Below are 15249 nucleotides of genomic sequence, written 5' to 3' on the forward strand. Positions count from 1 at the left end.
GCTGCCAACAGCTGAGATGGGGAAGGAGGGGGGATGCCATCAGACTCCCTCTCCTTTGGCCATGGCTACACTGTTTACCGCACCCTCACAACCCACCACACACACTCACAGTCATGTTAGCTGAGTTCACTTCCCCCACCTCCTTGCAAGTCCATTACACCATTCGCAGCTTATTACCTCTGTGGCTCTAGCCCTCATCCTCCTTATGCCCTCTCTGGCAACGACCCCTTAGCACATTATTGCCCTCAGTCACTCTTGCCTTCATCTTTTTTTCCTCCACCTCCCCACTGCCGCCTCCCCTGAGGAGCAATCTGACAGAGGACGAACATGAACCCACCTGAGCTATAAAATTATACATTGGTCAGTTTAAAATGGTCAGTGCAGAAATAGTGGTTCTAAGTATTTCGTTCAACCTGATTTAATTGCATCGGACATCCTTTGTCTCTAATAAAACAAAAGACCTAGAACATCTTAGAGTATGATGAATTTCCATGCCACGCTGTACCTATTTATAGCAACCAGGGCAGAGTGTAGTTCCAGAGAGTAATGCCTGTAAAAAGATAATGATTTGGGTTCCTTATTCAAACACTCCCTATGCCAAGTGTCTGTCCCTGTCATCATAGGCCTTATCTCCATCTTAACAAAATCTGCTGTTCCTTTGAATTGTGTACATTGCAACCTGGCTCCGCTCATCCCATCTGCAGCATTAACAACACAGCAATCGAACTGACAAGATTTGCAAAAAAGGATGTTTAAATAATAGGCCTTCAGGTGTCTGGATGTGTAAGTAACCGCAAGTCCTGCAGCAATTGAGGCCAACACCCCAGAACACTGCTCAGATGCCAATCTCCTGTCACATGGTCTATTTGGCTGATCCCAATGTAAAACTAATCCCAGACCACTCCATCTCTGACACATCTGAATCCAATGTAACTAATTGGGGAGATTTATTTGCGGATACTTTGGCCAAGAAAAACTACTTTCTCCTTTCAAAAAGTACAATGGGATCCACCTGAACAGGCAGACACCATTTAACATCTCATCCAAAGGATGGTACCTCCAACAATGTAACTCTAAATTAATAACAACAAACAACAAAATTACATTTGGATAGCACCTTTCACGCCAGGTGGACATCCCAAGGTGCTGGACGGATAGAGTTATGGACCTGAGCTAGGGGTCGGGGTTGGGGAGGGTGGAGGGCAGGGAGATCAAAAGCATGATCGAAGAGGAGGGTCTTGAGACGGGTCTTGAAATTAATGCAACAATTGCTAAACCCTCACCTTTAACTTGTGCTCCTTCCTGTTGACGATGACTGCCGTGATCTGTTGGTCCATGAAGATGAGGATAGTGACAAGCAGGGCAGGGATGGCAGCAGCAAGACAAACCCACCAGGGGTTGGCCCCAAACGGAGGTACAAACCAGCTCCTCTTTGGGCTGGTTGGCTGGAGGTTACACATTGAAGAAGCAAAAGGAGAAAATCTATTAAAACCTGGAAGAAGCCTAGTGTATAACTTGTAATCAGTTTTAAACAATGTTGTAATAAACATTAAAGAGCCCCTGTCAGGCATTCTATGGGGAGAAGACTAGTGCACTGTAAGGGAGCGAGTCTGCGAGCTGCTTCCACCTGAGAGAGAATAATAATAATCCTTACATTTGATATAGTGCCTTATCATGTCACTAAGACATCTCAAAGCGCTTCACAGAATATACTGTAAAATGAATTGACTGTTTATTTTGTGGGTGAAACGTGACAGCCAATTGCGCACAGCAGTGTCCCACAAACAGTGGTGGATTGAGTGACCACATATTCTCATTTTATTTTTTTAAAAGGGATTATTATCCCGAGAAAGTGATTTGCTAATCGACTAACAACCGGGTTCCTACTTACTTTTGGGTAAACAGAGGCGTGAAAGTCATTTAAGGCTCGAATCTCCTGTGTTTTGGCCAACAATCCATCAGAACAAATAATAATTAATAATAATCCCTGTAAAGCACTTTTCACTGTAGGAGGATGTCTCAAAGAATTTCCTGTGTAGAAACTGTATTTTGTAGGTGAATGTGGTAGCAACTTGCACATAGCAATATCCCACACCACAAATAAAAGAGAGTTTCTCTTATTGGCCGGGACACCAGGAGAAACTCCCTTTTCTTTCCAACTAGTGACATTGGGTTTTTAACGTCCACCAGGACAGGTAGACAGGAACTCAGTTTAATGTCTCATCCCTAGAATGGCATCTCCAACAATGCAGCACACCCCCAGCACTGCATTGGAGTGTCAATTTAGACTATATGAATTTTAAGTCTCAAAATAGGGTTTTGAATCCACAATCTTCTGACTCAGAGTTGAGCGCTAAACCAGGCTGTCACAGTGGATGAGAAATTGACTGTTGACATCATGGTTGTTTGTGGGACCTTGCTGGTACAGATGACAGCAATGTTTGGCTACAAAGACAGGCACTACCATGACAATAATTACCTGAGAAACATGAAATAAGGAGCTATAAAATTGCATGTTTCTTGTTCATAGACTGGTGGAATGAACGAACTCACAGGTTTGAGGCCCCATCGTTTTCTCCAGCATAAAAAAGGCTGAAGCAGGAAGAAGGCTCATTGATACCTTGGGACCAACCTTCTGTTTTGAATTTTTAGAATAAAATATTTGTTTAAGACAATTAATCTGGAGCCAGGTCAGAGAGTGCAGATAATTTGAGGAAATGAAATGAGTTGAATGGCTATTTCCAACTCAATAACTGGTGAACTCCAAACCCGACAAAGAATAGGCAACTGACACAGCTCCCAAAAACTATGATCCATTCAATAAAAAGAAAATAAAGATCCTTCGGTCAACAAACCTTGAACTCATTTGGCACAATAAGTTTTGGTGTGTCTACTCCGATCAGAGCATCAATGCTGCAGAAAATCAAGATGGCCAGAATGATGGCGAAGTCACTAATCAACTTTCTAATCTGTTGGGAGAGAAACAAACATAAAGTACATTACACAGAATCATTAATATCCATGGAGCGATCCTCCACCAGTCTGAGCTAAGCTGTATAGTGCAGCATTGAAGCACTATTCAGCATTCACTGCACTCAATGTTGCTTCTGTAGATAAAGCCTTGCATTTGAGTTTAGAAAGCAGAATTGAAAAGATTGACATTCAACCTAGTCTTGACTGTTTTACGTCTCAGTTTTACGTCTCATCTGAAGCACGGCACCTCTGACAATGCAGTGCTCCACCAGCACTGCACAGCAGTGTCAGCCTAGACTGAGTTCAATTTCTTGACGGGGGCCTGAACCGATGACCTTCAGAGGTAAGAGTGCTACCAACTGAGCCAGGCAGACACCGTTGATTCCTGGCAGACTCTAAAATCACAGCTCCACTTTCCATTGGCCCTATGTAAGATATCTGAGGCCGTAAGCAGGAAATGGAATTTACAGCTCAGGGTTCAATTTACAGACTGGACTTGGCCTAACACTGACAAGCTGATTAGTGTTTTATTGTCAGGGGTCAATCAGACAGTGACTCGGGTTTTATGTGGTACTTGCTGCCTCTCCACTTGACTGGTCCCAGCACACTCAGGAGCAGACTAAGACAATGCTGCATGAGCAAAGAGAACTGGAGGGAGGGCGAGGAAAGGATATGGGGAGGAAAAAATTATTTCTATAGTGAAAGGTCTTAAAATGTTTGAAAAAGTTTTATTACTGTTATGTGTAGCGACTATTTTTATAGGTAAACGGCAATTTGTGCAGAGCAAGGTTCTGCAGAGAGGCTTGAGGTGAATGACCAATAAATCAGGAGAAAGATCTCTGATTTGGACAAAGAATGGTATTTCCCCATTGCTGCCCCTTCAACACCACTGGGCTTTGCTGAGACATTAGCAATTTCGACACCAGGCTGGGAGAATGAGATTGCTCCTCAACCATAGTAATGGTTCAGGCAGCTCTGAAACTGCTTCATTCAGCTCTGAAACCAGTGTATTAGTGATAGTTATGCTCCAGCAATACTTTTATTTATTAATAAAATGTAACGGAACTGAAAGCATTTACTATCGCTCTCTAACGCTCACACTTGCATGCACGTAAAAACAGACATACTGAAACATTCACACACAACATGCACAGAAACTCACAGATGCAGACACAGAATCACACACCCACAAACACATTCAACAACAACAACAACAACAACAAGATTGCATTTATAGAGCGCCTTTCACGTCGGTTTAGCTTTTCATCTGGATCAGAAGATTGTGGGTTCAAGCCTACATTGGGGCTTGAACTCACAATCTTGACCGACACTCCAGGGAGGTCTTGGGGGAGTTCTTTGTGCTGTTTTTCTATTGAGATGATAAACCTAATTGAACCTGGTTCAAGGGGATGTTATAGAACCTATTCAAAAAGGGGAGAGAATTTTTCTTCAATATCTTGGCCAAAAATTCTTCAGATTAACTAATCATTCACTACATGGCTGCTTGCACCTTGGTGCAAAATGACTGCCTGACAGAAATCGCTGTAAATTACTCTGAGACATTTTGACACAATAAATGCTATAAAAATGCAAGTTTTTTTAAATATAGATGTAAAGACTCAAAGTGGAATTGATACTACATATAAGCATTCATACATATAATAATCTTTGCAAGTCAATTGAATGTACATTTTGTGGGCGAAATGTGACAGCCAATTGTGCACAGCAGTGTCCCACAAACATCAGTGACCAAATTATTAATATTTTTTATTTTATTTATTTTTTGGAAGGATTATTACCCCCGAAAAAGTGATCCGGCAACCGACTAACAACTGGGTTCCTACTTACTACTGGCTGAACAGAGGCATGTAGAGTAAAGAAACTTGCCTAACGTTTCACCCTGCCTGGGAATCGATCCCAGGTCGAGATAAGTGCTCTAATCACTAAGCTACAGGACTCCACATACATACAAACCTTTAGTGCATATACACACACATGCACTTCCACACATACACACATTACACATGTGTACAGACAGCCTTGCATTTCCACATCACAGGGATGTCACTGGAGTGGGGAAGTTGGTTAGACCTCCTGACCAGGGAATAGTGCATGATACATAGGTCGAAGAAGCAGGTGAAAGTATCAAAACATCAGTCAATTGGTTTCTGTTTTCCCAATTCAGACCCTACACTGGGCATGGAGCTGAAAGGCACTGAAACAATCCTTCAAGCCACAAAGGTCCTTTCATGAGGTTTTGTTTAGCAACATCTGAACCCTTAGGGAACCTCAGCTATAAATAGCATAGTCAAATATATCGAAATAGGTACAAGCAGCTTGAGCTGCCCTTTGGACAGAAACTCAAACTAATTTGTGCTAAATATCAATGCCAGAGTTTCCAAAGCAAACACTCTATACTTTCTAGCTGTGAACTGTGCACCACTGAATACTATGATATTCAAACAAACTGAAAAGCCATAGATAAAGAGCCACCAATCAAGCATCACTTCAAGTGGAAGAGGTAGGACATCTTACCTTGGTCGGGAAGTATGGGCTGGTTTTGAATTTCTTCAGTGACATTGAGCAGGTGTATGTGCCAAAGAAGAGAATAAAGGACATCAGAGTGATATCTGGAACATATTTACAGGACTTGCCAACCAGGGTGCCTCCATGTTTCAGGCAGCCCATCTTCGACAGCGACGTCCAGTCGATAGTTGCATTCTGGATAGAAAAGACGAGAATCAGATTTGCTGAATATGGATCCGTTTGCATGAAAGTTGCCACTATTAAAAAAACACAGCAGAGATAAAATTACAGCTGACTCTATATTTACTCTATTTCTGTAACATTTTGCTGCATCCAGAAATTGGAAAATTCTCCCAATACAAACATAATTTTGAAGTTGGTTTTCTGTACATTGCTTTTAGGAACTACAGAAAACCTGCTTCAAAGTTAAGACTGAAGTCAACAATTTGTCAAATTCTGGATGCTTTGAAATGCCATGGAAATAGAGTAAAAGTAGACTCAAATAAATTTTTTGGAGCTTTTCTACCCCTTTCGCAAAGGTTTTATACGGAGGTTACATTTATGGTCTAATTAGTCAAAGTTAATTCAATCCAGTTTCCACATCGAACTGAGACTCAAGTGTGTGGTGTAATTCCAGGTTATGATGCATTGAAATAAACATACACTTTCTGAAACCACCTCCAGGGGGGCGCTTTTTGAAACTGAATCGATTCGATGGTCTCGTAATTTCAACCTCAATACAGTCAATTCCGAAACAAACCTGTTAACGTATTAGAACAATTGGTCTCACTGCCAGCTCATTAGTAACATGAAGAGATCAATAGGTTTGGGGTCTTGCCACCCCATTCTGTGCTACAGCAGGAGGCAATGCAACATCACTGACTGAGTATCAGATGCTTTTGTTCGCCTCTGTTTATATACAAGTTTGGAAATCTATGCATGCACAAGCCTTTGCAACCGCTAAATTCACAGTGTCCCACTCTGTACCTGCAAGACCCCTACCCTCAAGTACACAGTTCTCCTTCCTTAACCTTGCCTTGATTTAAACAGATGCTCCACTAAGCCCCCTTGCAACTTTGCACAGTGCCAGTCTCTTCTGAAAAGCACTTTGGGCTCCACACCAGTGCATGAGGTGGCAGCTTCTTCTGGTGCATATTTTACTGCTATTGAGACACACCAGTCTGGGAAGCAAATGTTTCTACCGCAAACCACTAGCTCTGGTGTCTCACATTCTCCTCTCCTAAATTCCCGCTGAAGAATTGTAATATTCCTGTCTAACTGTTTCTTGATAAGGTATCTTGCTAAGAAATAATGCAAATTAGGATCCTTATGAGAGATTGGATGGATAGCCAGATGAGGCATTACTTCTGTCTGAAATTGCTGCTATAAAGTGCTCTGGGACGTGGCCCGTGTGAAGGGCGCTATATAAATGCAAATTGCTGTTATTGCTACCACAACAACTTGCATTTATATAGCACCCTTCACAATAGATAGCTTCTCGGAGCACTCAACAATGGCGCAGTTTGATGCCGAGCTGGGGAAAGGGGAGGTAACCATAGGTAAGGTTCTTCTGTACTATGCCATTCTTCCTCACCCTGATTCTTAGCTGAAAAAGTGTTAGATTCAATCGCAAAGGAAAATGCAAAGAATGTTGGATGCAATATAGGAAGCAGTAAAGACTGACTGTGAAGCTCGATAGCCACGTACATGGTATGTACATAAATTCATACGGTATCAATGTGGTTTATGATCATTAAGAGACGGTCAAAGAAAAGGATAGGAAAGTATTCAGACCGTGACGATAACGTATGTTAATCTCATAGTTTAAATCCACCTTCCATAGTGCATAAAATGAGAGTCAACATTGAATGAAGTGTCAGTGATATAAAATCACAGCTTCATTGCTGTGCAGTCGGATTGGCAACGGGTCCAATAGACATGTGACTGCATGAATTCTCTGTCCCCTTCCCTTGGCCCCTCAATTAGTGAACAATATAAACCCTGTCTGTCCTTACCCTAGACCTCTCAAACAAGTGAAACTCAATTCCATACTACTCCTGCAGGTGTTGCTATGGTTTCCTGTGCGTTATCAACAGAAAGAGATGCCTGAAACTTTTAAATACAAAATAAGATGAAAGCATGGAAATAAGCTCAACCGGGAGACATTTAGAGGAAGCAACATTATTCTGTATTAACAGTGAAATTGACATGCGCCTCTGGCAACACCATAGGGCTTCTGTGTACATGAAGCAGTGTAGAATGTGGTCAACATGGTGCTTTTCTGCTCATTAAGGTAAAGGTCAATACTATTAAAAGGAATATTTTTCTGCTTGTGTCACCCATGGATACACCAACGCGTGGGGAGAGAATACTCTCCTCTCCAGTGCCAGCAGCACCTGCGTTTAATGCGTTTCTCTACACTACGTTTGCCCTGACGCGTGGAAAAACCTCTCCCCGCTGCTTGTGCCAGTCCACTGCTAGTTGCTCTCCCATGTGAAGGAGAATCAAGAGATGGAATATTAGTCAGAATACCGGGAGAACTTTGCTCTTCAAAATAGTGCCCGAGTATAATCATCATAAAGATTTTTTTTATTGGTGAGCAGGTTAGGCCTGCTTACCAATAAAAAAATTAGACTGGATACGTTCCACTAAGGAATGAGAGCCCCGCAGATAAACCCTAATCCCTCCCAAATTCTTCTAGATCCCAAATTGTCAAAGGACAATGTGGACCTGAACCATGTCTTCACTACCTCCCGAGCAAGTCAGGTGACCGGCTCTCCTCTCTGTCAAGGCAAGCCCAGCCTGAGCTAGTGACCAAGTGCTCAAGTGAGTTCTAAACAACATAAAGATAGCCTGCTTCACTCAATGGCATGCTTGGCCCCTGGACTTAGCCTTTATCTGGTGCAATTATTTTTTACTGTTGAATATCTCAACAAAGACTTTAATAGTAGGCTCTAATCTCGGAATAATCGCAATAAACTCAGAGGCCTGTTTACAGCTTCATTTCAGTGGCACTAAGAAAATCTGCTGGATATCTGCATTACCCATGGTAATCAAACTGGATCCGGATTGATTTACAAATGTGATCAGCTTGACTCAGCTGGTAGCGTTTCTTGTCACTAAGTCAATAAGAGGGAGGTTCAGTGGTTCAAGTACACTGGCAGAACCTTAGCTCACAAATTAGATCAAAACTGCAGTCATATCTGTCAATAATTATCGACTCCCCCACACACCAGACTTTGGATCATCCCAAATCATCAAACCTGAGACTCAGGTAATCAGGATCATGATCATCTTTTTATCTCTATTTTTGAAATAGCTGTACCCAAAGCCAAGGGGGAGATTTCTCCGTCTGGTTGTTATGGTTCTGTCACCACAGAACACAATTTTGAATGCCTCACTCCACAACAACAAAGATTCCTGCTGGAAATCCAGCCAGTTTCATATCCAACCATTGTGCAGTCACAAGAAGTCACAAGAATTATTGGCTGCAACTTCAGTGAGTATGATAAATGATTGTATCATGAGTTGCATTTTTCCACTCCATAAGATGAAACGTTGCTCTGCCAATGCTCTCCTGGCACAGTGTGAAATTACACTTCAGCACTGAAAGTGGATTTATTTTTCTGTATTCAGAGAACATTTGCTAGCTGAAAGGCAGGATGTTGAATCACTTCTGGGGCATCAAGGCTTCTTCCTAGGCAAATAGAACTTGTCAAAACTGGCACCTCACCCATATCCACCCAGAGCTCTTCATACATTTGGAGGTGGGGGGGGGGGGGGGAAATGAAGATAATATCAGATCCAAATGCACATCATCCAGTATATATAACTGATCCATATATACCAGTTCACACATTCACACTGTGCACTTTAATGGTCATGTGCAATGCAATCTAATTGACACACACATTGTGGAGCTTTGAGAACCAGGTAAATCGCAGTGTAGTCACAATGGGCTATCTCCTCTCACAGCTTTCCTTCCTCTAATCTTAGCTTTTCAGGGGTGTGGATAGGTTGAGAGAGATGCTGTATCCATGAAAAATCCAGGGTATGCCCAAGGAGACAGACTGTGCACAGTCTGTGGACATCATGACAGATTGCTGGAGTCATGAATGGTCTTTTCGTGTTCCAGGTTTTCCTGTTAACCTGAACTCACTGGCATTCTGTTGAGGTTTCTCCTCTCCACATGCTGCCCTATTATTTTCCCATACTCGGGGGTGGGGGAGAGGGAAGGGAAAGAAATTCCGCCTAGGTCTAGACTTCAACATTTTTGCCAGAGTATGTAAATCTTGGATAATTTGTAAATTCATTCTTAATTTTGAAGCTGTTTTTCTGTCACCTTATTAGAGAGAATGTTAAGACCAAATTTAAGAATTGTCCAAAACTTGCATGCCCTTAAATGCTAGAAAAAAAGTCAAAGTCTAGACCGAAGTGGAATGTTTCCTCCCAGATCATCAAACCCAAGACTCAGGTAATCAGGATCATGATCATCTTTTTATCTCTATTTATGAAGAGCACTCGCCTCGCAAGCGAGATACCTGGGTTCAATTCCCAGCAGAGTGAAACCTTGGGCAAGTTTCCTTACCCCACACGCCTGATAATAATCCCTCAAAAAAAAATAATTTGGTCACTTCAATCAATGACTGTTTGTGGGAAAAAGCTGTGCACAAATGGCTGCCATGCTTCGCCCAAATATACAGTCAATTCACTTTACAGTATATTCTGTGAAGCGTTTTGAGACGTCTAGAAGATGTGAAAAGTGCTATAACAAATGCAAGGATTATTATTATTTGACAGCATCAATATGGGCAATAATATGTGTGACTGTGGACCTTATCACTTTCATTGTAATTTCTTTTCACTCTATAAAATGCTCACTGTTTTAATCCATAACTATATTTTTCAGTGAAAAAGAAACCCTGAACCCTGTGTTGTTGACATGCCATATTATACTGCAACTGCTTATATCTCTGAGTTTGAAAGCTCCATTGGGAAAGATAATAACATTAAACAGGTTGAATGCTAACTCCCTCTGTCAGTGGAATTAGATACCAATGTACGACTTATCTAAGTTACCATTATTTATAATTCTGAAGCCTTCTGGTTCAATTGATAGAGAACTATTGCTTAACTGCCCTCTCCCACATTAGAATATATTTGGCTTCGGGACATGCTACAGTCCAACATATGCAGATTAATGAGGCAGCTGCTTACCATTCCAGGAGTGCTGTTGGTTTGCCAGTGCAGCATTGATGCCAATGGGTCCGTGTCATTCCACAAAAGGCTTGAATTACTATCTACAAACAAAAGAGAATGTGAGTGTGCCAGTCATTCAGCTTCAGAACATAGGAAATCCTAGCTCTTCACATGTATATAGGCTCTTGCAATGTTAAATATCAATACTGGGGTCTTTCAGCAGCTCTGAGGGTTTATATAGCCTCATAGACCCAGCAGATCCCAGAATTCAATCCCGGTTTGTCCTGAGTTGGGTAGATTAGGGGGCACTACAATAGCCTTTGGTGCCCTGGATTTATAGCGGAGAAACTCATACAAACATGGAAAAACTAGCCTAGATAGCAGAGATGGACTGGCCATGGAGAATATTCATAATTTCACTTGATATTCTCGATAATAAATCTCTTTATTTGAAGTACCCTTCAAAGAAAAATCATTATAGAGAACATTAGTTGGCTGGGCATATGATACTGGCCGTAGTGTGATCCAGAAATGCTGTGAGGGAATTAACACAATCATTGCAAATTACAATACTTTATACTACTACCTGACTGAATGGATCGTTACATTTTCTTTTTGAGACTTCTGTGGGTGGAGACCATCATTCATTTTCATAGAATTTACAGCACGGAAGGAGGACATTCATCCTATTGTGTCTATGGTGGCTCTTTGAGAGGGCTTTCCAATTAGTCCCATTCCTCTGCTCTTTTCCCATAGCTTTGCAATTATTTTAGGAAAATACATTTAGAATACATAAGATGGTGCAGGGGAGAGCGGCACAAACTCAGTGTCATCCCCTTGGCTGGAATGTCATAAATACATGCACAGAACTGTGACATGACAAGCGTGGCTTGAAAGTGTGGTAATTTGTAATAACAGCTGTAGTAATATAGTATAAGTCTCAGAAATGGGGTAAATGTGCTGGTAATTGCTGCTGTTGACAGCTGCAGTAACATAGAATAATTTTCAGAGAAGGGATCTCTGTGGTAATTGTGTGCTCCGGCTTGTGACTGACTACTTTACCACAGGTATTTTGTTTTCAATCTTTTGATGGATAGAAAGAGGCCTGGAAAAAATGCAAAGCCAAATGCTGTCTGCAAAACTCCAGTATAGTCGATCGCGTTAGAAAGTGTCACTGTATCTTTTGCGCATGATGGGTCTGTAACTGAATTAACTCATGTGCCTTTTGTAAGTTTCTTGAAACCTCCCACAGAATAGGTGTCAGATTGGCTCAGTTGGTGACATTCTTGTCTCTGAGTCAGAGTTCAAGACCCAGGTCATAATTTTGAGCTTCTAATTTAGGCAAACACTCCAGTGCAGTTCAACTACAACAACTTGGATTTATATAGCGCCCTCCACGCAGATCGGCATCTCAGAGCGCTTTACTGTAAAGCTGAACTGAGTGCCATGTTGGCCCACACAAAATAGTCATTACACTTTCCAGGAATTACTTGTGAAGTTCTTCAAGACATTATTTGATGACAATACAGCATTATATGAGTGGCTAAAATCCACCCAGATGAAGTTGGTCATTAACCTCATGGCTGTTGTGGAACATTGCTGCGCACAAAATTGTTTGCTTACAAATACACATTCACTATGCATTAATCAAAACTCTGTGAAGAGATGTTTTGACCTGTTAAAGAATGCAAGGATTCATTTTATAAAAGCAGCCACTGCCTGTACGTGGTAACTCTCCAGCTGTAGGCAGCTGTAGTAACATAGTATAAGTTTCAGAAAAGAGGAGAACAGGGAAAAGGGGAAGAACATTGGCCACCTACACATCCAACTTCTAAATAAATACCTTTTGACATATCTATAGCATCATCTAATAACCCTTAAACCTTTTGAATCCTAGGAACTTGTCTCACTATTTCAAAAATCTTTTTGGAGTTTCTTATGTCACCACCTGTACTGATATCTGCATGTCTATCACTTCTACTAAAACAAAATTCTCCTTCAATAGCTTTTCATCTGTTTGTGAACCTGGCTGTTTGTGAACCTCTCGCCTCTGATTCCCACATTGGGACTTGGAACTCATAAAGTTAATTCTGTCATGTTACCCAGAGCCAAGAGTGAATTAATTTGACAATTAGAACACAAAATCGTATCAGTAACCGTGTCTGAAAGAGCCTGAGCAGATTGGTTCTGTCTCCCAGATAAAACTGATCATTTCATTTAATTTTTATAGTCATTTAGATATCTTATTCCTGGGAACTATAAAGTAAATGACCTAATGCAGCTATTCTCACTATCTCAACAGATAAAGAAAGGAGGGACAAGATGGGGACATACAGCCTGTTCAGAACACTTTTGTTGGTCAGGACCATCCACACACACACACACAGGCGATTTATCATTTTTTAGTTTAATAACTAATTGTCCAGCAAACTGAGGAATGTCAACCTTTTAAACTCCTTTTACTTTCTATTTGTACTCTTACCAGCTCCACATGTTTAATTTTTCCTCCCACAAACCTTTCAGTCCAAAGATGTTATAAGAGTGAAGACTCAGCGAAGTTCCAGAGGCCGAACTGAAACAGACAAACTGGCTGGTGAGTCAGACAGAGACTGCTTCAGGCTTGAAAAGTACTGTGGTTCCCAGGGAAGAGGTGACATTCTGCTGGTTGGAGAAGTTAGTAGCATGGACAACATGCCTGTGCTCACCCAATCTCAACCCACACTTTATCGCAGGAAGATGTCAAGATTCCTAACCCAATGGATGCTTAGGCCAACTGGAGCTCCCCAAAGTTTTCTTGGCTCAGATCAGCACAGACCGAGACGTGAATCTAAGAGCTTGAGGTTTAAGTGGTTTCAATTTAACATCAGCTTTATCACCATAGCCACAGGAATGGGTAAGATGGGAGCTCAAATGTTGTATTTTGCTTTGAATAAAATGAAATGTGACTTTTGGAAAGTGTTGATATCAAGCAATATCCTGATGCAAACTGTTGCGATTGTTTCAAGCTTTTATGTGCTCTTTAATCCGCTTTCTTTAGTGAATCTTAAAGATACTTGACGCAAACTGCCAGAAATACACAAGAGTTCTGTCAGTATTAGGTCCCATTAGGCAAGTATTTAACAGGAAGAGAATAATTAGGACTGATTGCTGGGGGAATCTACTACAGGAAGAAGTGTGAGCACGATATCAGCACTTTTACAATGAATCAGCAGTGACACCCAGGCCTGAAAGCAACTTGCTCACAAATTGACAGCATGTTCTTTCAGTAAGTGGCAAGATCCTTACAGTGAAAAGCAAGGTGTGTCCGATCATCCAGTGGGAAAGGCACTAATACAGCACATAAAGCAAAGGTTTTGAGGTTGAACTCCCAATCTTAGGTTGTTCCTAACAACGGTGACAGTGGATACAACAACAAAAACAATTTGTATTTAGGTGGCGTCTAAGTGTATTTAAAGCAGATACAATTTGTCTCAGGCACTCTGGTTAAGGAGATTAAAACAACCAGGTGATCACTATCCAGTGCCCTTCTCTCTTCCCCTCCCCCCTACTCTTCCATGGAACGTGTATCTATGTGAATGTCAAGTGAATACAGGATTGGTTCAATGATGTGAATCCCTTTTCCATCAATTGATTTTCTATCAATTTCCAGTCAAGATATATAATAATAATAATCCTTGCATTTGAATAGCGTCTTATCGCGTGCTCAAGACGTCTTAAAGTGTTTCACAGGATATACCTTAAAGTGGATTGACTGTGTATTTTGTATTTTATTTACAGTCTACACCTGTCAGGGAGGGGAACATGGGTGTGGGGGGGAGAATCAGATAAGGCAGGAATGTTAGTCAGGACACTGGGGGAGCCCTCTACTCATTTTCAAAACAGTGCCACTGGATCTTTCAACTCCCATCTGCACAAGACAGAATATGAGATGACTGCAGGGCTTTAAATAAAGGCAGTGCTTGTTGATATATTAATCACAGATGTTGTCTGTGGTGTTTTTCTTCCTGAGTCAATTACACTGTCAGGGCAGGGAGCAGACTGCGGCCACTGAGGAGCACCAGGGAGCAGCTCAGCCCAGCAGTAATCAGATTATTTGTGCGTGCAACTGGCAACGTCAACCAGCTTCCCGACAGCATCTCTCAAGGGCTACTGAGCAATTAGAGCGATTGGCAAGCAGGCCGCTAACCATGGGATGAAAGAAAGGTATTGAGAGGATGGCTCTCTGCTCAGATCGCTCATCAAATATTGAGAGCGTGCAGCGAGGGAGAAAGTCCATCTCCAGATCAAGTGTCAGACAGTCAGAAAGATAAAGGGGAGCTACACTCTCTTTGGACCATTGTTGAAATAGTCTCCTTTACATTCTCCAGGAAAGAACGTCACATAATATAATGCTGTGTACTTGACTGGGAGGGGTAGGGCTCAATGCCAGCTTCATAGAGTCTCGAACAGGATTGAATATAGGAACAAGCCGAGTACACAGCATTAAACCACGCATTCCTCTTTCTCTAAGAAATTCAGGGGATTTTACTTCAACAATTGTCTAAAGAGAGT

At 41.6% G+C, this 15249-nt stretch overlaps 1 protein-coding gene across 1 annotated transcript in view; it reads right to left on the minus strand.

Moving 5' to 3' along the window:
• slc4a4a (solute carrier family 4 member 4a) overlaps positions 1-15249 on the minus strand; it is a 152023-nt gene that overhangs the window by 23312 nt on the left and 113462 nt on the right. The window contains 4 exon segments of the mRNA XM_007891960.2: positions 1284-1445; positions 2856-2969; positions 5509-5694; positions 10717-10799. Coding sequence (XP_007890151.2) covers positions 1284-1445; positions 2856-2969; positions 5509-5694; positions 10717-10799 — 545 coding nt within the window.

The sequence above is a fragment of the Callorhinchus milii genome, unplaced genomic scaffold, assembly GCF_018977255.1.
Source record: "Callorhinchus milii isolate IMCB2004 unplaced genomic scaffold, IMCB_Cmil_1.0 Scaffold1, whole genome shotgun sequence".
NCBI lineage: Eukaryota > Metazoa > Chordata > Chondrichthyes > Chimaeriformes > Callorhinchidae > Callorhinchus > Callorhinchus milii.